Source organism: Magnolia sinica, chromosome 17 (genome assembly GCF_029962835.1).
Source record: "Magnolia sinica isolate HGM2019 chromosome 17, MsV1, whole genome shotgun sequence".
NCBI classification, from domain to species: Eukaryota; Viridiplantae; Streptophyta; class Magnoliopsida; order Magnoliales; family Magnoliaceae; genus Magnolia; species Magnolia sinica.
In genome coordinates, this window is record NC_080589.1 from 53,128,280 (window position 1) to 53,152,586 (window position 24,307).

The 24,307-nt window shown below is 38.8% G+C and overlaps 1 protein-coding gene across 3 annotated transcripts; it reads right to left on the reverse strand.

Annotated features, from left to right (window-relative positions):
• Nucleotides 1-342: 342 nt before the first annotated feature.
• LOC131231522 (uncharacterized) lies at nucleotides 343-4,719 on the reverse strand. 3 transcript variants are annotated; one of them, XR_009164406.1, is made up of 2 exons: nucleotides 494-994; nucleotides 343-389 (listed from the first exon to the last, which is right to left on the reverse strand). XR_009164406.1 is itself a non-coding variant. In XM_058227742.1 (2 exons), exons 1-2 carry the CDS (start codon nucleotides 4,485-4,487, stop codon nucleotides 423-425), a joined length of 333 nt encoding a protein of 110 aa, XP_058083725.1. In that variant the 5' UTR covers nucleotides 4,488-4,719; the 3' UTR covers nucleotides 343-422. The 3 variants fall into 3 exon arrangements, 1 of the variants encoding a protein (XP_058083725.1); XM_058227742.1 differs by lacking the exon at nucleotides 494-994 and adding an exon at nucleotides 4,159-4,719 and having other exon boundaries at nucleotides 343-426; XR_009164405.1 differs by having other exon boundaries at nucleotides 349-426.
• Nucleotides 4,720-24,307: the final 19,588 nt, after the last annotated feature.

Genomic DNA, 24,307 nt, shown 5'->3' on the forward strand with positions numbered 1-24,307 from the left:
CTCCAATGCTGTCCTTAGGAAATGGACAACTTCATCATGGCCATAATAGCGATTCCCACCTTCCAGGGACCCCTGCTCATCCGGATAGCTCCGACGCACATCCGGGTCTGCTCCATTAATTTCGAGCAAATATATAAACATGGCCTGTCCAAATGGTCAGGCCCCTCTAATATTATCCATAGGAAATTGACAGCTTTATCATGGTCATAACAGCGGTTCCCACCTTCCAAGGACCCCCACCCAATATCCGACTAGCTCCGACGCACATCCGGGTCTGCTCCATCAATTTCGACCTAATACATTTAAAAACAACATAAATATATCTAAAAGCATCTAGATACTTGGGGAAGGCCTTCCATATTTATATTGTTGGTTACTCATCCCTTTGTCTACAAGCCACAATTGACCAACAATTTCTATTGCTACCTGTACTCTGCAACCAACACAAATATAACTGGAAAATAATATGAGGAAAAAGAAAAAATGAATTTACTTGTACACATCATTAAATGTTTCCCTATAAGGAGGTGATATTATATCTTTGATAGCCACAACCTGTATGACAGAGAAAAATGCAACCGATACAGTCTGTTACAATTCAAATGAGAAAAAAGATTTGTGGCTGCACCGATATTCTAGTACATTACGAATGGCTGCCTACGTACCCAAAAAGTCAGATTAGGATCAAGCCACTACGTAGTTCTTTTTAATTAACCAAGTTACTAAAGGTCATAAATTTCATATTTAACAAAGTATCATTGAACGTCGTCTCAAATCGTTTTTGGTTGGTGCATTTAAAAAAATTCAAATACACAATCAATGTATATTCTTGTTACATCTCGTACTGCAACAAGAGACAATGTTCTGTCAATACTTCAGTTACATTTGAAATTGAAATCCTTTAGTGACTTGGTTAATAAAAAACAAATGACAATAAGCCATAATTAATAAAAGGATGCGAAAGATTAAATAAATAAAAAAGGCAACTTGATCAAAAAAGGATTTCAGTGAATAATCAAGTTTTCGTCATACAAATTACCAAAGCATGTCCTAGAGTTCAAAAAGTTAAACAAAACTACTAAATATTCAAATTCTCATCAGGAATTTGGGCTAAACAACAATTTCACCCAATTGAATTTCTTCAAATGTCCTGTCATCATTAAACAACTCTGCTGTGCGAACATTGATATCATCTATTACAACTCTGATGCATTCTGGAGGGATACCTATATTATCTGACACCATCCGCCCACTAGCAACAGTCTGACCACGGATATCTCTCAATTGGCAAATTTGTTCCATCGATGGAGTTGTTGCAGAGTCTTCTTGAATACTTGAGGGCTCACTAGATCGACGGTGGGCCTATAAATAAAATAATGGTTTCATGTAAATAATAATGCTGCTTTTATCTTTAAAAATAATAATTATATCATTTGATCGCGGCAAATGCAGTACCTGAGATGCAGCTGTATAAGGGGAGCAGTGAAGTAGTTGGCTTTGATGAGTAATTTGTTGCCTAAGTTCAACAAATTGTTGCTCAACAATCGTACAAAATTCTTGCATTTGAGTCATTGATGCTTCAAATTTAGCCTCAATGGACATACGTGCATTCCTCTCCGACCGAGCTTCTATGATGTAGGGGGTGGCAACCAAACTACACCGCTATTTTCAAATCTCACGCGGTGACTTTGTTCCCCCACTCTCTCCCTCGATTTCCCCACTCTTGCCTCTCCGTCTCTCTCTCTTGAAACAAAAAAGAAGAAAAAAAATTCTCTTTTATGTTTTTTCAATCCATCTTCCATTTTCTTCTTAACAAGAAAATCCATATTTACTAATATTCCCATTTTTCTATTTTTCAAAAGAAGGAGTTCGGACACCGAAAGTATCGGCTCCAGCACTCGTACTTTCAGCCCAAACCCTATCCAAGGACTCCAAAATTACCAAGTACTCATAAACATTCATTGCAAGCATTTTCTATGTACATGACGACCATACTGTTAAGATCAATCCTCTTATTTTCATTTGCAAAAACTAGTGGATGACAAATTATGCGTAACATACAGAGATGGTTCAGCTTCTTGTGCAATTAGGGAAGGTTCAAAAGGACATGCATATTTGAAAGTTGGTCAACTAATTATCTAACTAATTATCTAACTTACAAATCTATAAATTATAAATCACAACTATAAACTAACTAATCACAATAATAATTTAAGACAAATAATGTAATATACAAGCTCATTAAGGTTTGCAAAGATAGAAATACACATTTTATCTTCATACTGAGAACAGAAATACAATGCTAAGTAAACAAACATTTCTAACAAACTTTTACGTGAAAGAAAAGCTATAGAAGATGAGAAAGTCCTCATGTATAATGCTACTGTCAGCTACTTAAAACAAGAGATTTAATTCATATGCGAATGATAAATGTAAAATGAAGAAAAGGATGTCCATCGCCAAGAGATGAAAAAGGTTCAACATGTTAGTAGGCCTGCAAGTACCTTGAAAGTTAGAGAAAGTATGTTTTTTAGGATTTCCTAAAGGTTTTCAATCCCTGGCTGTAGATGAGCATGTTAACAGGTTTTCTGGTGCACAATGGTTCAGATTAACAAATCCAGTGATCTACACACAAATTGCATTGATGAGTAGGGCTCAAATTTTGACTCTCTCAAGAGGCCTTCACCTCTCCTCAAAAATTAAATGAAAATTGGGCCTACCAGATGAAATTTTGGATCTTGATGAATGGTCTGGATTGCACATGCATTCCATGTTGGCACTTATGTGGATGTCTAGGTTTAATGACCAGATGTGTGTCTGCAATCCTTATGGGTGATTGCTCTCAATTGAACTTCTCTAGCCTCACTTGAACCTTTCATCAATCAAAGGCATACCAAGACTAATTGATAATTGTCAAAAGAGCATTAATCACACCTTTTCAGCTCACCTAAAGATTGGACGTTCTTGATTTTCAGGCCATGACACATGATCGGAGGGGATCTCCCCACAAATGGTCAAGATCTTGCACACGTGTACTAAACTAGACCTTAACATGAATGAGCAGCACAATGCAAACATAAAACCAATCTGACACATGGAAAGTTTGGTCAAGTCACACCTTCTCCCAAGAGAAATACAATTTTCTTAGTTTTTTGGGTTGTTGAGTTGGGCCCTTGGTTCAATGATACAAACGACAGCACTATATGGATGGTGGCCCATGAACCAAAAATCCTCCACATAAGGATAACCTGAGCCTTCAACTGGTGGCTAGCAGATAGATGATTGAGGATGAGAATACAGCTATCAGCAAGATAAGAGGCGAATACCCGCATACATATACCCGCATACATCTAACCTTGGTGGCTTGCATTACCCATTTCCATTAAAAACATCAAAATTAACACAACAGCTTCGCTCTAAACGGGGATGGAAGTTCAGACAGTAGTTCCAAATCATCAATGTTCAAACAGTAGTTCTAAATCATCATCAGAAAATTAAAAAGCAAAAAGAAATTAACAAATAACAGGAAAAATGGAAAGATTAATAAAGATAATTAGAGTAAAGACCACTTCTTTATGTGTAGGAAAAGTAAATCCAGACCATTCATTAGGTGAGACCACAGGCCTGTCCATTCATCATCTGAGACCACAGGCAGGCATCAAATGCAAACCATCAGTCAATTCTCTTCACAGGCCCACATGATGAACGAACAATGCCAACTTTCTGGCTACGGAGCATACGTGCTGGGGCCAACCAGATGGACAACTAGGATTCCACATGCGCATCATGTTGGCACGTGAGAAGCCAATCTTGTTTCTCTTCATGCATACAAGAAAGGAAAGCAGCTCTCAGAATATCAAAAACCAAACCCTAAAACAGAGATTCGAACATCTAAAAAAATCAAGAAGATGACAGAAATAGAAACAGATCAAAATGGATTTTTACATGAATCTGAAATATTATTATTATTCGTAATTAAAAAATAATTAAAAAAAAGTACCTTTTATGGAGAGCATCAAGAAGAAAAAAAATCCAAAAAGGCCTGAGAAGGAGATTACTCTACATTTGGGAGTAAGGGTCCATTTGGGAGATGCCTAAAAATGGCTTCATTTGATTTTAGTGAATGAAAATCTGGATTTAATCAAAGGAGAAGCTTACCCTAATGCGGCCGACAAAAACTGGATAACTGAAGCACCAGCGAGAGGGAGAGGGCGAGGCAGAGAGAAAAAGCGAGCAAAGAGGGCGGAGAGCGAGCGGAGAGGGAGATCGAGAGAGCGAGCAAAGAGGGCCGAAGAGTGAGCAGTGAGGGAGATCGAGAGAGCGAGCAGAGAGGGTTGAAGAGCGAGCGGAGAGGGAGATCGAGAGAGTGAGCGGAGAGGGAGAGAGCGGGAGAGGACCCGCTCGATGAAAATGGGAAAAGAGCAAACGACGCTCAGTTCTTCTAAATCAGATAAACATTTCAAATCTGAATAGTGTGCGTTTACCATTGTTTATAACAAAAACGGTAACTTTGGAAAGCAGAGGGCTCTATGGGCCCCACCATGATGGATATGTTTCATCCACGCCGTCCATCCATTTCTAAACATCATTTTGGGATCGATCCCCAAAAATGAGCCCTAATTAAGTCTCGGGTGGACCACTAAATGAGAAAATTTCGGATGGTTGGACCACAATTTTTTATAAACATCATTTTCACAATTTTCATAAACATCATTTTCACAATTTTTTATAAACATCATTTTCACAATTTTTTTATAAACATCATTTTCACAATTTTTTATAAACATTATTTTCACAATTTTTTTATAAACATCATTTTCAGAATTTTCAAAATTTTCACAATTTTTTATAAACATCATTTCTAAACATCATTTTTCACAATTTTCATTTTCACAATTTCACAATTTTTTATAAACATCATTTTCACATTTTTCACAATTTTCACGATTTCACAATTTTTTATAAGCATCATTTTCACAAATTTCACAATTTTTTATAAACATCATTTCATATACAAAAATGGGTTGGACGGTTGGATCCATTTCTAAACATCATTTTCACAATTTTTTAAGCTTAGTTTTTAAGTCTTGTGGGGCCCACCGTGATGTATGTTATTTATCCACTCCGTCCATTCATTTTAATAGATTATTTTAACAGTTGATCCAAAAAAGGAGTCAGATCGAAGCTGTAAGCGGACTACATAACATATTAACGATAGAAATTTATTTATTATTATTTCTTATGGTGTGGTCCACTTAGACCTTTGATCTACATAATTTTTTGGCTCATCCACTGAAATTATATATCAGAATTGATGGGCGGTTTAGATCAAACACATATATTCCAATGGGCCCCATGGAGCCCCTCAAGGTGGGCCATACCATCTAAAATCATGTGAAGAAATGCCTAAAACATATAAAATCACTTAATGAGGCCCACCTGAAATTTGATGCATATGAAACTTGGTCTGACTCCTCATCCAAGTGGGACACACATAATGGATGGGTTGGATTTATGAACCACATAAAAATCCTCTTAAGACCCATTGTACTGTTTATTTGACATCCAATATGTTGATTAGGTCATACAAGGCTAGATGAAGGGGAAAAACAAAAATCAGTTTGATCCAAAACAAAATGTTTTTTAATGGTTGACGCTCATTCAACACTGTTTCCTGGAATGTGGTCCACTTAAGATTTGGATATATCTCATTTTTTGTCTCATACCGTAAGATGATCTTTAAAAATAGATAGACGACATGGAATAAACATATACATCATGGTAGGGCTCACAAAAGTTTTGGATCAAGCTGATATATATTTTTTCACTTCATCCATTTTTTTACACCTAATATATCAATAGGTTAGATGTCAAATAACCATTACAGTGGGCCCTAGCTAGGAGGTTTTTAACAGTGGACATTCAATCAAAAAAAATTCCATGGTGTGGTCCACCTGAGATTTAGATCTATCTCATTTTCGGGATTAAGTCATAAAATTATCTTTTAAAATGGATGGATGGCGTGAATAAAACACATACATCGTGGTGGGGTCCACATTGCACCGACTACTAGCAACCTGGCTAGTGGCAGCGTAACTAGCCAAACCACGTACGCTTCTGGATGGAAGCGGATTGCGTATAGAGTAACTCGGTACCCTAAGCGTACTGAGTAAATCTTGTGGGGCCCACCATGATTTATTCATTTATTCACTATCCCACTCTTTTCTATGGTGGGTCCACTTGAACTTTGGATCTGCCCCGTCAGTTAGATGCACCATTCCATGGTGGGCCACGAGCTTAAAAATAAAGTCAATCCATGACTTGGGTGGGCCACACCACATACTATAGTTGAGAGGGTTACCCTCACATTAAAACATTCATAATCATTTATTGGGCCCACCTAGATGTGGTTCATAGATCCAGCCTATTCATTATGTGTGTCCCACTTGGATGAGGAGTCAGACCAAGTTTCATACACATCCAAAACTCATGTGGGCCCCACCAAATGCTTTTATATGTTTTAGGGATGTCTTCACATGGTTTTAGATGCTATGGCCCACCTAAGTTTCGTATATAATTGATTTTTGGACTTAAAGGGGACGCATCAAATGCATGGTGTTGATGTTCTACACACATCATGGTGGCGCGCACACAGATTAACCTCATCGGAAGTTCCCATGAGGTGACCTTATAGTACCATTTCACTATTTAGGTAACTCCTTCATGAGTGTTACTCTAATTGTGTAGGGCCCACCTTGATATATTTTATGTATATCGACACCGTCCATATATTTTTCCATCATATTTTAGGATGTGATTTCAAATTATAAGAACTCAATAATCTCAGGTGGGCCATACCAATCAAAACAGTGATGAATAACCATTAAAAACCTTTTGAAGGCCACAAAAGTTTTGGATCAATTTGATCTTTGTAGTTTACCCTCATCTAGATCTTCTTTACATTATTAACAAGTTGGATTGCAAAAAAACATTACTAAAACCTTACGATGGGCTCTTTATAATTTTTAATGGTGAGGTACTATATTATCATTCTTTCTAGTGGTGTGGTCCACTTAAGATTTAAATCTACATAATTTTTTATACTCAGCCCAAAAATGGGTTGGAGAAACATATGGGTAGCAAGGATATACAACACATCATCAAAATCTCACTTTTGTTATCTAACTTTTCAATTTTTCATGTCAAAATACAAAATCTAGTTTTCTTTTTTAAAAAATATATTTTTTAACAATTTGTTAATTTTTTTCACAATTTTTTTAATTTTTTTTAATTTTCTTTTTCAAAATATCATTTTTTAATCTCACTTTTCTTATATAACTTTTTAATTTTTCATGTCAAAATACAAAATCTTGTTTTCTTTTTTTAAAAAAATATATATTTTTACAATTCATCAATTTTTTCACAATTTTGTTTAATTTTTAAATTTTCTTTTTCAAAATATCATTTTTTATCGAAATCTTTTTTTTTTATATTCAAAATTATCAGCATTATTCAAAGTTCTTAATTTTTTTTTTCAAAATCTAGATTTTTATAAAATCACAGTTTTTTTTTTCAAAATTTAAAATTTTCTTAAACATTGTTAATTATTTTTCTAAGCTTCTTAACTATTTTTTTTTTCAAAATTCATAATTTTTTTGTTTCTTAAATTTTGATCGGAGTGACGGTTTAGGACCGTCTCTAATGCAGACGGTCTTTGACAAGGCTATAAGACGGCTAAGGACCGTCTTTAATGAGTACAGTCTTTGACAGTCTCAGATTACCAGTAAAAGACGGCCAATGACCGTCTCTAATGCAGACGGTCCTTGACAGTCTCAGATTACAAGTAAAAGACGGCCAATGACCGTCTTTAATACGGACGGTCTTTGACTGTCTGAGATGACTGCATATAAGACGGTCAAAGACCATCTCTAATGCGAACTGTCTTTAACCGTCTCAATGACTGCATATAAGATGGTCAAAGACCATCTTAAATGATTTGTGGACGTTCAACATTTTAAGACAATATTAGAGACGGTTAAGAGCCGTCTAAAATTTTAGAGACGGCCTAAACCGTCTTTAAACCAAGGAATTTTAGAGACGGTCCTGGACTGTCTCAAAATCCGTCCTTTTTTTTCATTTTTCACGTAGTGACTTGAGATGTTATGAGTGCGGAGGTACAATTTATTTCGCATACTAATGCACGACAAAGACTCGTGGGAAAGCCTTAGTTATAGACAAGTCAAATGAAAATGCGGATGAGATGGGTGATTATGAAGTTGCGGATTATCACTTAGAGATAGGTGCTAGTGATTATGAAGGAGAACTAGAGACTGCACCACTAGCTGTAGTTAGATGTACTTTGGCGCAGGCCAAAGAGAGAGATGATTGGCACAGAAGTACAATTTTTTACACGTTTATCAAGAGCGGTGATAAAAATTACAAAATCATCGTGGATAGTGGTAGTTGCACCAGCGTGGTCTCAGCTAGCATGGTTACTCGTTTGGGTTTGAAGCCCATCCCTCACCCTCAACCCTACAAGGTTTTTTGAGTTGATATGTCTTCTATGCCTGTGTCCCAGTAGTGTTTAGTCTCCATCCAAATCGGTTCATATAAAGACATTGTGGTGTGATGTTTTACCTATGGATGTAGGTCACATCATTCTAGGGAGGCCATGGTTATACGATAGAGATGTCACGCTCGAATGTGTGTACATTTACGCACGAGGGCAAGAAAATCAAGATTAATCCGTTGCCACCCAAGAGCCACACGGACAAGGATAGGGATGTGAAAATGAGTGAGTCAAGGAAAGATGTGAGGAAATCTATTCTGAAGTCTCTACTATCATAAATGTAAAAGAGTTTGAGAAAGAGACGGAAGATGATTCGACGGTGTACGCCCTAATGGCTAAGGAAGTTACACCCGAGCGAGGTTCATGTAGAGTTACCTCCTGAGGTGACTTCGGTTCTTGAGGAGTACAGTGATGTATTCCCTAAGGATTTACCGGATGAGCTTTCACCTATGCGGGACATCTAGCATGCCATTGATTTCGTCCTGGGGTCTACTTTACCAACCTTCCTCATTACAAGATGAACCATGCAGAGTATGCAAAGTTGCGTAGATAGGTAAATGAGTTCCTGTGAAAGGGCTTCATCTATGAGAGCATGAGTCCGTGTGCTGTACCAGCGCTATTAATGCCTAAGAAAGATGGTACGTGGCGGATGTGTGTGGATAGTAAGGCCATTAATAAGATCACGATCAAGTATCGATTTTCAATACCAAGGCTTGATGATATGTTAGACATGATGGCCAAATCCACCATTTTTTTCAAGATAGACCTCAAGAGTGGGTATCACCAGATACACATGCCCAAGAGATGAGTGGACGACAACCTTCAGGACGAAGGATGGGTTGTATGAGTGGTTGGTCATGTCCTTGACTAATTCACCTAGTACTTTTATGCGTGTGATGACCCAAGTTTTGAGACCCTTTATAGGAAAGTTCTTAGTGGTTTATTTTGATGACATACTCATATATAGTACCACTAAAGAACTACATCTCGACCACTTGAAGCAGGTCTGTAGTATCCTGAGGGTGGAGATGTTATGTGCAAACCTTAAAAAATGTTCGTTCTTGTCTGATAGGGTTGTCTTCTTAGGGTTCATAGTGTTGTCTGTAGGGATGCGAGCAAATCCAGAAAAGTCAAGGCCATAGTTGACTGGCCTGAACCACGGAACATACATGATGTGACAAGCTTTCATGGCTTAGCTACATTTTATCATCGGTTCATTCTAGGATTTAACACTATTATGGCTCCTGTTATTGATTGCATTAAAAAGGGAGAGTTCATATGGTCTAAGGCCGCAGCTAAGGCCTTCAAAGATATTAAGGGCAAGATGATAAAGGCTCCCGCATGCGCCTTCCAGATTTTGTTAAAGTCTTTGAAGTAGCGTGTGATGCTTCAGGCGTAGGTATAAGAGGAGTACTAAGCCAAGAGGGTCATCCAGTTGCCTATTTCAGTGAGAAACTGAATGAGGCAAAATAAAAGTATTCCACCTATGACAAAGAATTTTATGCTATGGTGCAGTCGCTACGTCATTGGCGTCATTATCTTCTACCGAAAGAATGTCTTGTTTTCTGATCACGAGGCTTTAAGGTATTTGAATTTCCAAAAGAAGCTTAACCCAAGGCATGCTAAGTGGGCAACGTTTCTTGAGGAATATTCATTTGTCCTGAAACATAAAGCAGAGATCGAGAACAAACCAGTCGATGCCCTTAGTAGGAGAGTGACATTTCTCAAATCCTTGTGTGTAGAAGTTGTCAGATTTGAGCAATTGAAAGACGAGTATCCCATTTGTCCAGATTTTGGGGGAACATACGTGTCACTCTTAGGTGCCCAGCATAGTTCGGGTGAATTCGTGCTGAAAGATAGTTTCCTTTTCAAAGGAGACCGACTTTGTATTCCCTGCACTTCCCTCCGGGATTTTCTTGTTTGGGAGCTTCATGCTAGAGGTATTGCTGGCCATTTTGGTCGAGATAAGACCATTGCCCTAGTGGAGGATCGATTTTATTGGCCAAGTTTTAAGCGAGACATAACCAAAATTTTAGGGCAATGTCGAACACGTCAACTGGCAAAACAGAAGAAGTAGAATATTGGATTGTACACGCCATTACCAGTGCTACATACACCATGGTAAGACATTAGTATGGATTTCGTGCTTGGACTTTCCAAGACAATTAAAAAGCACGATTCCATTTTTGTGGTCGTGGACCGTTTTTAAAAAATAGCCTACTTTCTCCCTTGTTTTAAAACCTCAGATGCGTCCAACATAGCCAAGATTTTCTTTGAGGGGGTGGTTCGATTACATGGTTTGCCTAAGACCATAGTGTCTGACAGGGATGTCTGATTTACTAGTTATTTTTGGAAGACATTATGGAATATGATGGGTACGAGACTCCAGTTCTCGTCTGCCTACCATCCTCAAACTGATGGACAAACTGAGGTTGTGAATCGAAGTCTCGAAAATCTACTACAATGTTTGGTGGGTGAACACATTAAAACTTGGGACTTAGTCCTGCCAGTCGTCGAGTTTGCATATAATAGTTCAGTTAATAGGTCTACGGGTATGAGTCCATTCGAGATTGTTAGTGGTTACAAACCTAGACTACCCATTGATTTGTTACCTATGTCAGTCACTCAGAGGACCATAGAGTCAACCAATGCATTTTCCTATCACATTCATGAGTTACATACAGAAATTAGGAGGTGGATAAATGCTAGTAATGAACAATACAAAATTCTAGTTGACTTACATCGTAGAATTCAAGAATTTAATGACGGTGATTATGTAATGGTTAGGATAAGGCCAGAACGGTTCCCACAAGGTACCGTTAAGAAGTTATAAGCACACAGTGCTAGACCAGTTAAGATTCTGAAAAAGATTGGGTCCAATGCGCATGTGATAGATCTTCGACCTCGCATGGGGATTAATTCAACATTCAATGTGGAGGATCTAATGCCTTGTTCAAGCCATCTCATAGACCCTAATTTTGTTTCAAGCCATTAGCCAATTTTTGAATTTTCTTACCAACCAACACCACCTATGCCTACTATACCTGAGAAAAGAGAAGAAATTGAATGAATTGTGGATGAGTAAATTTTTTCCACTCGGGATAATGGATTTCAGAGTTACTTAGTGAAGTGGAAGAGCAGACCATCATTCGACTGTACATGGTTGACAGAAACGGAGTTGCAAAGACTAGATCTAAATTTATTAGAAATGCATAAGAGTTTTATCTCACCGGAGTCGAGATCTTCTCAGCCGAGGGGAGTTGATGCGGACACCAGGCTATTCAAAGTATATCAACGCAAGAAGCGTGTGTTACCTGTGTTAATGTGGTTAGATGATAGGTATAGGTTGGGTCTCTAGAAGTTGAAGACCTTACACATATGTTCGTGACATGTGTAAGTTGCTTAAAGGAGATATTTAGACCATTGGATCGCGAGAATGGTATGATCAGACCATTGAATCGTCATGACCCACCTTCATCACGCCACCTTCACAGCGCTATCATCAAGGCCCATCGGGCATCTTAAATTTGCATTTAGTTTATGAACATATGATTTATTTAAGGTTTGAGATAGTTTGCGCACAATTTTTGTGCGAATTTATTTTTTTGAAACTTTTTTAGTAAGGGTATTTTGGTACTTTTATGTAATTACGAATTTATTACAGCTACTTTGAGACCTGACCCGAGTTCGCAGGTGTGCATGTGTGTGTGTGAGTATGCATTCCGTCCATCTTGATCCCGCGGTCCTACTGGTCGAATCCTGGCAACTCGTGACCCTTGGATAGTGTTTGCGGTCATCCGTGAGCCCAGTCATGAAGGCCTGACTGGGATCGAGTTGAGACCTATGCCATTGTGACCGCATCATCGCCGCGGTTCCAACGACGTGTCTTGTGCGTCCATCCGATGTGTAGATCGTAAGTTGGGTGCATTTCATTTTCTAAGCCCTTGATCATGATCATGTGGCCCATCTAGGGGTGGTGTGCATGGATTTCTAGGTAGGTCCCATCTCTTAAAACTATTTCCAACACACACTACACTATTTCCAACACACACTACCTAGGCCCTATCCTTACACCACCCATCTCTAAAACACCACCTACTAACCTAAAAAGCCTACTAACCCTACAACATTGTTTCTAACTCCCTATTGCCATGATTTCTCTTCTCTATCCAAGTTAAGAAACTCATGATTACTTAGCTTAAAAGAGATTTTTCTCTTTCCCTCTCATTTCTCTCTCTTCTCTTCTTCCCTAGCAACCTTCCTCCAAAAATCCCCAAATTCTCCAGCCCCTTTTCCTCCTTTTTTCTCTTAATCCATCCATTGAAAACCCATATCATCCATCTATCTTGGTTCCTTAGAGCATTTGGAGCTTGGTGATCCAAGTTTTGGTGAGGATATTTAGGTGGGTGCTTCTTTATTCCATGCAATATCCTTTCCATAGTGTAAATCTTCTTCTTCTTTCATTCGGAAAGTGTAGGACCCACCAATCAATGATGGAGATCCTATACAATTTCTTAGATGTGGCCAAATGGTCCATCTTATGCATGCATGACCCATGCAAGGGGTTTCCTCTTGATGGACCCCATCATGGAGGGTTCTCCACATTCCATAACTTGATGGGTCATCTAGACCCTTGCATCATGGTTGGGATGGTATCTCATCCATTCATCTTAAGTGTAAATCATGCATGATGAAGATCCATAGTGAAATATAGATGGAAATGCAATGTATGGGTGTGATTGTGTTAGGGAAGGCTCAATAGTGACGGAGCCTTCTCCCAATGGCCGGAATGTTTTTATTTCTCTTCTTCTACCTTTTTTATGATTGCTGATGATGTGTGTGGTCCACTTGGTAGGTCTGGATAGTCCAGAAAAGTCCAGCTAGGGTGGGACATCCATACCCACCTACACTATGGTTGGGTGTCCCATTTGCTGACCTTTATTGATGCATGCAAGTGTGGTAACCTTGAGATTTATTTTAGACATTTGTGGGACCCACTAGGGAGAGCCATAGCACCTATTTCTTGGAGTATTTCCCCTTTTTATTTAACTTATATAATTAATTTTATCCAAGTACATGTTGCTATCCAAAATTTTCTGGACAGTTTCTGGTTGATTTTGGACCAGATTTTGGGACTGTTTGGGGGACTATTCATAACACCAAATATCCTTTTCTAAAAGGTGGGGATCTCATCTTGATGTCTCCCAAATTTCAGCCCCATCTGACATTCATTGGGATCTCAAAGGTGTGGTCCAAGTGAGGTGGACAGTCTGGATTTTCTACACTGTTCTAGCAGCAATCCACCCTGGATAGGTTAGAATTCCAAAATTTATTAAAATAGTTTTGGGTGTGTAAAAATTATAAAAATTTATAGAAAGGTGGACCACCAATGGTGGGACCTACTTACAAAATTTTGAGGCCAATGGTCACCTGTACACATCATAGTGATGGCTGGACCGGCCCATTACAACATGGTGTCCAGATCAGTCTGATTTTCAGGATAGATTGATTTATTTAAGTGAATTAAAATATTTATAAATGTCCAAAAATTCTAAAATTTTGTGGGAGTGTGGCCCATGTATGTTAGTGTCACTCTATAAAATTTCAGCTCCAACGGACCTCATTTGGGCATCCAAAAGAATGGGCCAAGATAGTTGGACTGTAAATTTTCTGCTGTGCAGTGTAGCAATATGCCTTGATAAAACCATAATTCAAAAATATTTCCTCTAATGGTGAGCAACCTTTTTGGGTTACCTCTAATTGTATGCATGATGAGGGGCCTTGGCCCTCAATTTCTCAGAGTTTTAGAGGCCTTGGACCCACTCTAATAGAGTGCCCAAATTTAGGACAACAACATGTCATAATTATGCTTGGCCTTTGGGCTGAAATTTTGAGGAGTGAGGCCCACCACATTGTGAAGATCTTAGAGGAAATAATTTATACTTTTGGTTCCTTAAATGTTGGGCTTAATAAATGTACTTTTGAGGCCCACCACAGTTGAATTTAATTGGGTCCACGAACGTAGCTAGTTGTTGAACTCTTTAGGCCCATTTGAGCTGGAACTTTCCAGATAGGCCCATTGAACTCTTGGGCCATTTTACCATACTATTGTGTTGGGTTACTGGTCTGGATTACAGAAGTAGATGGGCCCTTGGTTGCCCACCAAATCAACTTTATACTTGGGCTGGGTTGTAGGCCCAACTCACTTGACTAAGAGCATGACATTTGCCTATGTGGTTTGAGCAATGGGATGCCCACTAGGCCACCACAATATATGGGATTAGTGGCCTTTATGTTGGGCCCTAACCTTTCCCCTATAGGCCCATAATGGTAATTATGAGTTGGGCTATGTGTGTTTCCCTTGGACCCATGTTCTGGATAGGCCTTGGGCCGCCCTTTCTAAAGCCCAACATGAGTGTTTGTGGTATGATTATGGTTGCCGTTTCTTATTTTTGATGTTGCATGGTCCTTGAACCTTGATCCATGATCAATTAGAGATGGGCTACCTCTTAGGGACTAATTGTAGTTGGATGTCCACATTGGTGGCCCTAAGGTAGGCCCATGAGCTTCTATGGGTGGTTAAAGGTCCACCATAGACCCTTGCTAGGCCCGTTTCATCTATTTAGGCCCATACCATTGTTCTCCTTAGTCTCGTGGGCTACACCAGGTATATGGGCCCCCACTAGAGGTTGTATTCCTTATGAGGAATTGGTTAAGTACCTAGACCCTTCATGATTAGGTAGAGAGTTCATCTTCACCTCATTGGCACCCCTATTCATCTTCATGGCCCACTCCTATAGGCATCATATGCATGCTTGGTTGAGGTGTGATTGGCCATGGTTGTGCCATTGTGTAGGACATGTTGGTATCTCCCCGAGAGATGGATGCTTGGGATTGATGCATGGGTGATTGTGTGATTCATGCATCTGGCATTGCATAGCTTGTGGATATCCGCCCTTACTTCATCAGGGCCTTACCTCCACAGGGGTATTCGTGGATGGCCGTATGTCTGGACACCAGAAATATTAGTTGAGCATACTGGGTGCATAGGATGCCCATGGATGAAATTCCTAAAACTTCCATGGTACCAAGGATCTGCTCCAACGCCGTGACCGGGTGGAATACATGAGCACACGAGGGCCTTATACCGTTAAGCCACGACTCCCACTGTCATGTAGTCGGTTGGATAGGGGTGTGGCCTTACCTGCCTGGTGTGAGGAGGCATTGCTAGGCTGAGTCTGACCAGCTCATAAATGGGTCTGCTACCTTCAGGCCTTGTTGGTGATTGGTTGTCCACAGGCGGGTAGTGAGGTCTCTTATGCTCGTTTGACTGTGCGGGGTCTGCAGAGCGGCAGTCATTCAGCAGTGTAATGGACCCCGGTGATTTCCTTATGATTGGAAATGTACTTGACTTATGGTTTGGATATGAGCACTGACATTACTTGCATCGCATTGGCATTGGCTGTACAAGCCCCCCTTCATGCATAGCCTTGGTATGACACCCATACTCATTGCATTGCGTTCATGGTAAGCCTTGGTAAGGCTAGTGATATGCTCATTGATCATGCTTCTCTCCTTATACCTCCTACTATTCTTCTGTACACCATTGCCACACACTTACACCACCCTCTAAGCTTCTCTAAGCTTATGCACGATTGATGCGTGCAGAAGACTCTAGGTAGGCGTCGTAGCAGCAGAGCGTGGAGTAGATTCGAGCAGTGAGGACTCTAGTATTGCTGATTTCTCTCTCTTTTCCTTTTATTCTCATGTATGTCTTTTTGGACCTTATGGATGATGTAAAAGTTCAAAATTTTAGTGGATTTTGCGATGTGTGCCTTTGTTATTCTCAGATGTACTTGCTGTGATCTTGGGTATGATCGTATTGGAAATGATTATACTATTATGAAAATCCTCCTTGTAGAATCCTAGGATCGGAATCTACCTCAGGGGCCGAGAATGGGGTACTACGGAGGCTGTTGCGGCCAAAACCGGTAATCGGGTTCCTTGTGAGTCCGGTTACCGAGTCTGGGGCGTGACAGTTACTCTAAACCTGAAGCATGCTATGTTATGTTTATGAAAGAAAAAGGGACCTTTTGCTTCTGACGATTTTGTCTTTGACTTCCAGTGATTGGAAGAGGGCGTAAGGCTCAGGGAAGTGAGATCTCATCCTCTACTTCTTTCTCCTTCTTTCTTTTCTCAAGGTACTCTTTTCTTTAACCCTATTCTCTTCCTTTTCTCCTAAAATCTTTAGATCTGAAAGCCGATCTTGTTTCATTTTATCTAAATCATTAGATCTTAAAAGATTTTCATCCCCACATTAACCTAATTTGACATTCTTCAAAACCTATCACCCAAAACTAAAATTTGAAGAACTACCAATTATTTTTTTTGAATTTTCCAGATTTACTAATCCAAAAAATTCATGTTTTCTAGATTAGAAAATCCACTTCGATCGTTAGACGAACCTATTGCAAAACGAAAGTTCTATCTTTCACCGGATCCAACTAAATTCAGATTTTAAGATTCAATACTTCGTGTTTGTGATGGATGGCCATAATCAATGCTATATTAACCTTATGTCCACATAATTTGTATGGTTTAATTCGATTTTCTTGGGTGCCATGTGTACAAACTGAAATTATTTTCTATGAGTCTGTCTGATTAATTACACTATTCCAGAGTATCAAAGTTTTTCTCAACTTAAAAATGCTTGAAGAAGTTGCTACTGAAGATTTTTGGGTTTCAGTTTCCAGCTCAATGGGTGAGCTTGTTATGACACCTACTCTCCGAGGCATGAGTTGGATTGAGTTTCCTATATAGGGTCTTTTAGAGAAAGTGATGACCCTAAATTACCCAACTTAGGAAGAGCAAAAAATCCTCTTGGATATAGGGTTACCCAAATGGGAATTAATCTCCTTTTGAAGAGTATGCGTGCAAACTGCTTGAAGATGTTATTTCATTTTTCTTAGTTTTAGCAAACTGTTAATGGTATTCTTATGAGAACTTAGTTGTGACATCGGTGGACTCCATTTGTAGCATTACTTTCAAGAGGTAATTGCTTGTGAGAGAATCTCATGTTAAAATCCAAGTTACCTCATTTAGTGTATGGAAACCTGAAATCTAATTTTACTTTGGGTTTAAACTGAAATTACATGCGCATATAGAGCTGATTCTTCAGGGTACTTATAATTTATGTATTGATAATGAAAATTGAGTGGTTATTAGATTTTTGTTGGGAAATAATGTAGTGGAAAGGAACTGCAGTGTATTTCCAAGAGCAGTGGTTTCATACTTTCCTTATGCTTGCCCTGTTCTTTTGTTGGAGACCCTGGTTTTTTCGTTGTGTCCTTACATTACATTGTATAGAGCATGTTCTACTATAGGTTCCTGTGTTCCTTAGCTTAAGTGTTTATTTTAGCTTTATAGATACAATGACAGGTGGTGTGTGCTCCCACTTTCTTTAAAAAAGAAAAAACATGAAGGAATTGTTAATGTGAAGCTCTCATCAGGTATCTGGGTTCAAGCCCAACTAATTCTTCTGGAGTGCCATCTGTTCGAGGAGCTATACCTATGGAAGGGAATGCTGCCATCCCAAATGTAATTTCTTAGTTTCCTTCTCCTGTGGAAATTTTCTTAACCATGAGGTCTTCTCCTTTGTCTTGGATTTGATTGAGATCCATGCACTGTTGATTGTTCCACTCAATTCCTGGTGGAACTTTGTTCACTGGATTGATTTTTGGGCAAGTAGAACTTTTTATACTTTTTGTACCTTTCTAATACCAAAAGTAGAAAAAAGGTGCCAGCATTAAAAACATAGGGTGTAAATCCTTTCTATTTAAGAAAGTCTTTCTAATAATTAAGGAAGGTAAGTAGCAATTTGTGCGGGAAGGCTTTTTCTTTTTCTCATTTGTGGGACACTTCTGCAATTCAAAATTATTTATATGCAAGAATAATTGTGAATATTTCAAAGTCTTGGTTGAGTTTGTGACTTGTAATTTTAGTTCTGATTAATAAGATATAAATTGGCTATCACTCTCAGCTGTTCATGCAGTTTTGGTTGGGTTTGTGACTTTACTATGGTTCTGGTTAATAAGATATAAATTGGTTATCCCTCTTAGAAGGTCAGGCATTGATAGTTCCTTGTTTTATGACCTTGTAAGAATTACAACCCAAGTGCAGTATGGCCATGTAATGATGGATGTTGTTTCTTTATTGCAGGCCCCTATTTTCATGTTACCACATTCACGCACACGTTTGATGATAGCAGAAGGGGTGGGTAGTTCAATTGCAAGAAGAGAATCATTGCATGTGAGTTGTCTGCGTTATAAAACACAACTTTCTTGATTGTAATCTTGTCACCTCCCCTATTGAACAATGACAACTGTTCAAGGTCTCCATTAAATATGAACCATTGGTTGTAACTATCTCATGGCTCATTCCATGATGAGGCCCACCAAATCAATGACTTTGGTGACCAGAAGGTGTGCGCTTTAGGTATGTTTGTGTGATGTGTGGACAGTCTCTTTAGGTATTTCGCACCCTTTTTTTGATACAAGTTGAAGGCTTCTCTTCTTTTTAATATATCTGCATGTAAGTCTATCATGTTGACAGTTCATTGATTGCTTGAAATTTCTTATTGCTAGACACTGATTGGCAGTAACTGGAAGAAGTTTATAGATGCTGGAATTTACATTTGAATGTTGGGAATTGTGATCAAATTGCTAGATTTTTTATTTTTATTTTTATTTGGAAAGATGATGATCTTGTTAAGGCCAAAGGCTAAAAAAACAAAACAAAGAAACAAAAACTACAGAAAAATGAACACAAATATTTGCTAGAATATTGATCATAGAAATTGAATAAACTTGCTAGAATTTCAGTTTAATTGCTAAAATTTCACCATTACTTGCTACTTTTGTGATTAAATACTCCAATTGTCATATTTCATGAATGCTTACTTAAGTTGCCTTATTCTGGATCAATTGTCTTTCCTTAAGTTCCCCTACTTTATGGCTTAATCTAAACAAGAAAATGATGTTAGATAGTTCTTTTTATGAGCAGAATGCATGGTGCTAGAGATCCATATTTATTTGACCAAGCATTTAAATGAATTTGAGCAGTGGTGTATGAATCTTTTTTTGTGGTTTTATAGTTATTTAGAATTTATTTATTTTTTCATATAGGAGCTCTGTTTGATGGTTTGGATTATGACAATTTTCAAATTGATGTATTAATCTTTGATCCCTTTATTCCTCTGCTGAAAAATTGTCATGTTGGGTGCTTTTGGGTTCATTGAATGTGGGTTTTATAGCCAAAATCAAGATATTTGCAAATAAATAAATTTCTGGGAGTAGTTTTCACACAAGGAGGTTTGGTTTGATGGGATTTTTTTATTTTTATTTTTATAATTCTGCAATAAATTTTCATATGAGGAGGTTATGGAATGACATGCTGTTTCTGTTTCAACTAGGGAACCTCTTGAAACACCAGGGATTGCGTTTCAAATTGCAGCCACTGCCGCATCTTTTCTTCAATCTCATACAAGGAGCATTGTTCCATTCGGGTTTGCCAAAACAGAGAAGATGGAGGATTTGCCAAAAGAGGAAATGAAGCAAGTTGTTGCCAAGGATTGAGTTCGGTACGCTTATTGCCTTGCGAGTGGTTTATATGCGACGACAACAGCTGTGGGACAAGATTCTTTTCCATTCAGGTTTGAAGAATGCTCTTTTATGGTTGATATCTCTCCATCCATTTGCTTCGTATTATTCTTAGAACATGATTTTGGATCGGTTAATGTATAGGGTTCTGAGTCACTTGCTTCTTGGTAGGCAAATCTGTTGTTCGAGCCCATTCAGTTCGAGGTATGAAATATGCACGATCTTCCTCCTTTCGTTAATTTTCCAAGGCAGTTTTGTTTGTTCAGTACAACGAAATAAAAACTCAAAGATGCGTTTTTCTATAGTTGATCTTAGCATCCTTGTCGATTAGTTTTGAGATTATGATTGTAAATATTAGAATGTATAAGAGAATAGTAGAATGATTCATATTTTTCATGTAATTTGTATTGATTCAACTAAAACCCCCTTTTCTTGTAGTATTTACTTGATGTATGAATGCACGAGCATGAGTTTTGGCCTATGCCACACTGACTGAGGTGCAACATTCTTTATATGTGTGAAATTCTGGGCAGTCATCCAGGCCATCGGTATGATGCATGCTTAAAGTTTGACTGAGGATGCTTCAAAGATCCCCAAGATTGTAAGATCCCATCATCTAAACAATAGTCAATGAGAAGAGGAAAGAAAAACCAAATTACATTTGTTGTGCATGCACTGGTTTCTTTTATTGTTGAATCTGGAATTTTTATATGAATTGATCCATCAGGGCATGTACTAGCAATGGTAAGAGATGCCATTATTATTCTATTTCTTTTTTTAAAAAAGGAAATGGTATAGCTATTAGCCATAGCTGGAGATTAAAAACCGTAGCTATTGCTAACTTCGGCCTATAGCTACGGATCTAGTTATACTTTAGCTATAAATATTATCTATAGCGGTATGTACATTTTGCTACGGATTATATTTGTAGCTATCAATGTATATGGCTACAGATTAAATCCATAGCTATAGCTTTTAGACTATGGACTGTATTGATATGGAATTACCTGTATATTGGAGTCCATAAGAGTGATTTGTATGCATTTGATGCCTTATCTATATAGAGTGAAAAGCAACATGTTATTGTCTTTGTTCTGTTCAAGTTATTGAGTTTTTTTTTTTTTTTTTTTAAACCAAGAATATATATCATTAGATAGGAAAATATACAAAATATGGACATTTGGGCACCCCATAGGCGAAATGGGGGTCGGGGGAGCCTATCATGAAAGTGGCCTTAAGCAGCCAGCAAAGCCACCGAGCGGCACAATAAGAAAAGGAGAAAAATAAAACTAAGAGATAGGAAGGAATGTCCTAAGGGAGCCAAGCTTGACTTTATCCAGAACGAGCAGGCCGCGAACCAGGGTAGGGAGGTCATTCACCTGATTGACGAAAGAGGCGGATTGACATCTACTTCCTTCTCGGGCCATACCATCAGCCGGGCCATTGCCTTCTCTCTTAAATAATCTTAAAATGAAGGATCCTCTTTGTACCAACCTTGAGATCCTATAGACCCAAGGTTTCCATCACCAGGAGGTGTGAGATTTCCCCGTAAGGAGATCAATCACAACCTTAGAATCTGATTTTATTTCAATCTTATTCAGCCCCAAGTCCAGACACTTCGTGATCCCATCATGAACCTTACGAAGCTCAGCTTCGTTGTTAGAGCCCACACTGTAACCAATAGAGAAAGCGAAAATGAGATCACCATTATCCTTCCTACAGATGCCTCCTCCTCCAGATAACCCCAGATTCCCTCGCCCGGATCTGTCCATATTATTCAAGCTATTGAGTTATCATAAGGCACTATGGTAAGGGATATTGCTTGCTTTCTTCAAGGCAGAAGAAAGTTTCGTATGCAGAAAGAAAGTTTACAATAGCATCATCACAAAGTTCAACTTTATCTGCAATATAGAGCTCACATAATTTTTTATCAGAGTTTCTTAATTGAAACAATAAAGGAGGTATATACATCCAACTTATCAATCGAGCTAGGGTGAAAGATCAGCTTCGTCTCCCATGAGGGGGAGATCCCCTTCGCGGAGACATAAGGAGAGAGCTCCTCATGGAGGCACATTCACAGCCCCTTCGTACGAAATACATTCTGAATGAGAGGCGGATAGATGGCAAGAAGATTCAACAGCTCAAGAAACCTGGGAGCTCGTCTGCTAAAGTCCGATTTCAGCCTATTTGTTGGAAATATTACCTTCGACACCACCAGTGAAGACCTTTGGGGCATCTTCAATAAATATGGGAGAATCTTAGATGCATACATCCCTACCTGCTCAGGCACCAGGAAACCTTGGGGATATGCTCTTGTGCATTTCCTCTATGAGCAAGATGCCAAAGCAGCGATGGACATTCTGAATGAGAGGTAGATAGATGGTAGAATTGTTACAGTTAATTGGACGAAACAGAGGAAGAAGGCTTCATCTGAGGTGAATCAGGGGTCTCGACAGACAGGGGAAATCCCTTCTCAGGCTCAGAAACAAACTTCCTTCTTCTCAGGTATTCCAAGGCATTCATATGTAGCTGCATTATCCTCTGAAAGACCCAGAAGAGATAGCAAGGGTTCTACTGTTGATGACTTCTCTTCCATGGCGGACCAAAAAGTGGTGGAGCATAAACTGCAGGAGCTAAATTTAGGATTAGTGGGTAAGGTGGCTCAGCCAGCCACATCTATCCTGAATTTAATTGATGCAATTAAAGTCTCTTGATTTGCTTCCTCTGCTATAGAGATATTGAGATTGTCCCCTAGTAGTTTCCTTTTGATCTTCAAGTCAAAATCTGAGTATATTGAATTCCAGGAAGATGTTTCTCTATAGGCCCAAATGGGAATTGAGTCGATATCCCCATGGTCCATGAACATGGTTATGGGAGGAGAGGGAATCTGGATCAGGTTGTTCGGTATTCCAGCCCATGCCTAGTTGGAAGTAGTTATATTAGACTTAGGTAACTATTTTGGTAGAGTGCTTCAAGTGCATACAAATGCTAGACTCGGTATCTTCCAACTATTTGCTTAAATCAAGGTTTTGGTTCGTCCAGGGGTGATTTTGAACCGGGTTCTAAATCTAAAGGTCTTCGATAGAGACTTCCCGATATATGCACAAATGGAACCAATGAAAGCCATAGGGGGCAAGCCAATGCAGGCTCCAAACAGTCGACTCCCGGAGAGCACAAAAGAGTGGTTGGAGAGAAGATTCCTTAACCCACAGGAGTAGGCTCCCGGCATGAATCGGGGTGGTGAGAGGTCTAGACAAGCAGTGATCCCGATGACAGATAGACAGATAATTCTCCCTCAGTCTCATAGGGCAGACCCTGAGGTTATCCAAGAGCACCTCCCTCTTGTTCGACAAAATGCCAATGTCAAAGGCTTACTCCTCAGGAATAGTATAGCAAGCCAACCCAAATCCATTGTAGATGAAGAAGACAGAATCATAGACAAGATAGAAGCGATAATGATTCAGTTTCTCAGGTATTCCCCCATCCAAGTGGTTAGCTGTAACGCTCTGAGTTTTCAGGAGCCGAATATATGACTCGTTTCCCAAAAACCAGAGTGTTAACTTATAGAGAGCCAAATTCCATATATATATATATATATATATATATATATTTCTATCTCTCAGAGTTAGCAGTTTAGTGTAGGATGCACAAATCAAACATAAAGGAAAATTTGCATTTACATTTAGAATATACAAGAAGCTACCCATAATGACTTATACAAACCAATGTCTCTGTAATAACAAATACAAGAATTACAAGATTTACTCAAGAGAAATAATAAAATGCATATAAATTTGAGCCGCAAGATCTCGTAGCTCCTCTTGACAGATACAACCATACATCCTTGGTAATTGTACCCTGCACTTTATCGCCCTAGACGTGAGTGTCTTTTAAGCCACTTGTACTACTGGTACGTTTATTGAAACTGCCCTGGTTTGTCAATTAGCGTGAACGTTGAGTTAACTAGATAAAAAAAAACCCCATAGGAAGACTAATCAAGCGTCTGCCTCAACTGGATGTGTGCCAGAACTTGCCACAGGTAAATCTTAGCCTCACATCCCATGTCCCAAAAGACCAGGTA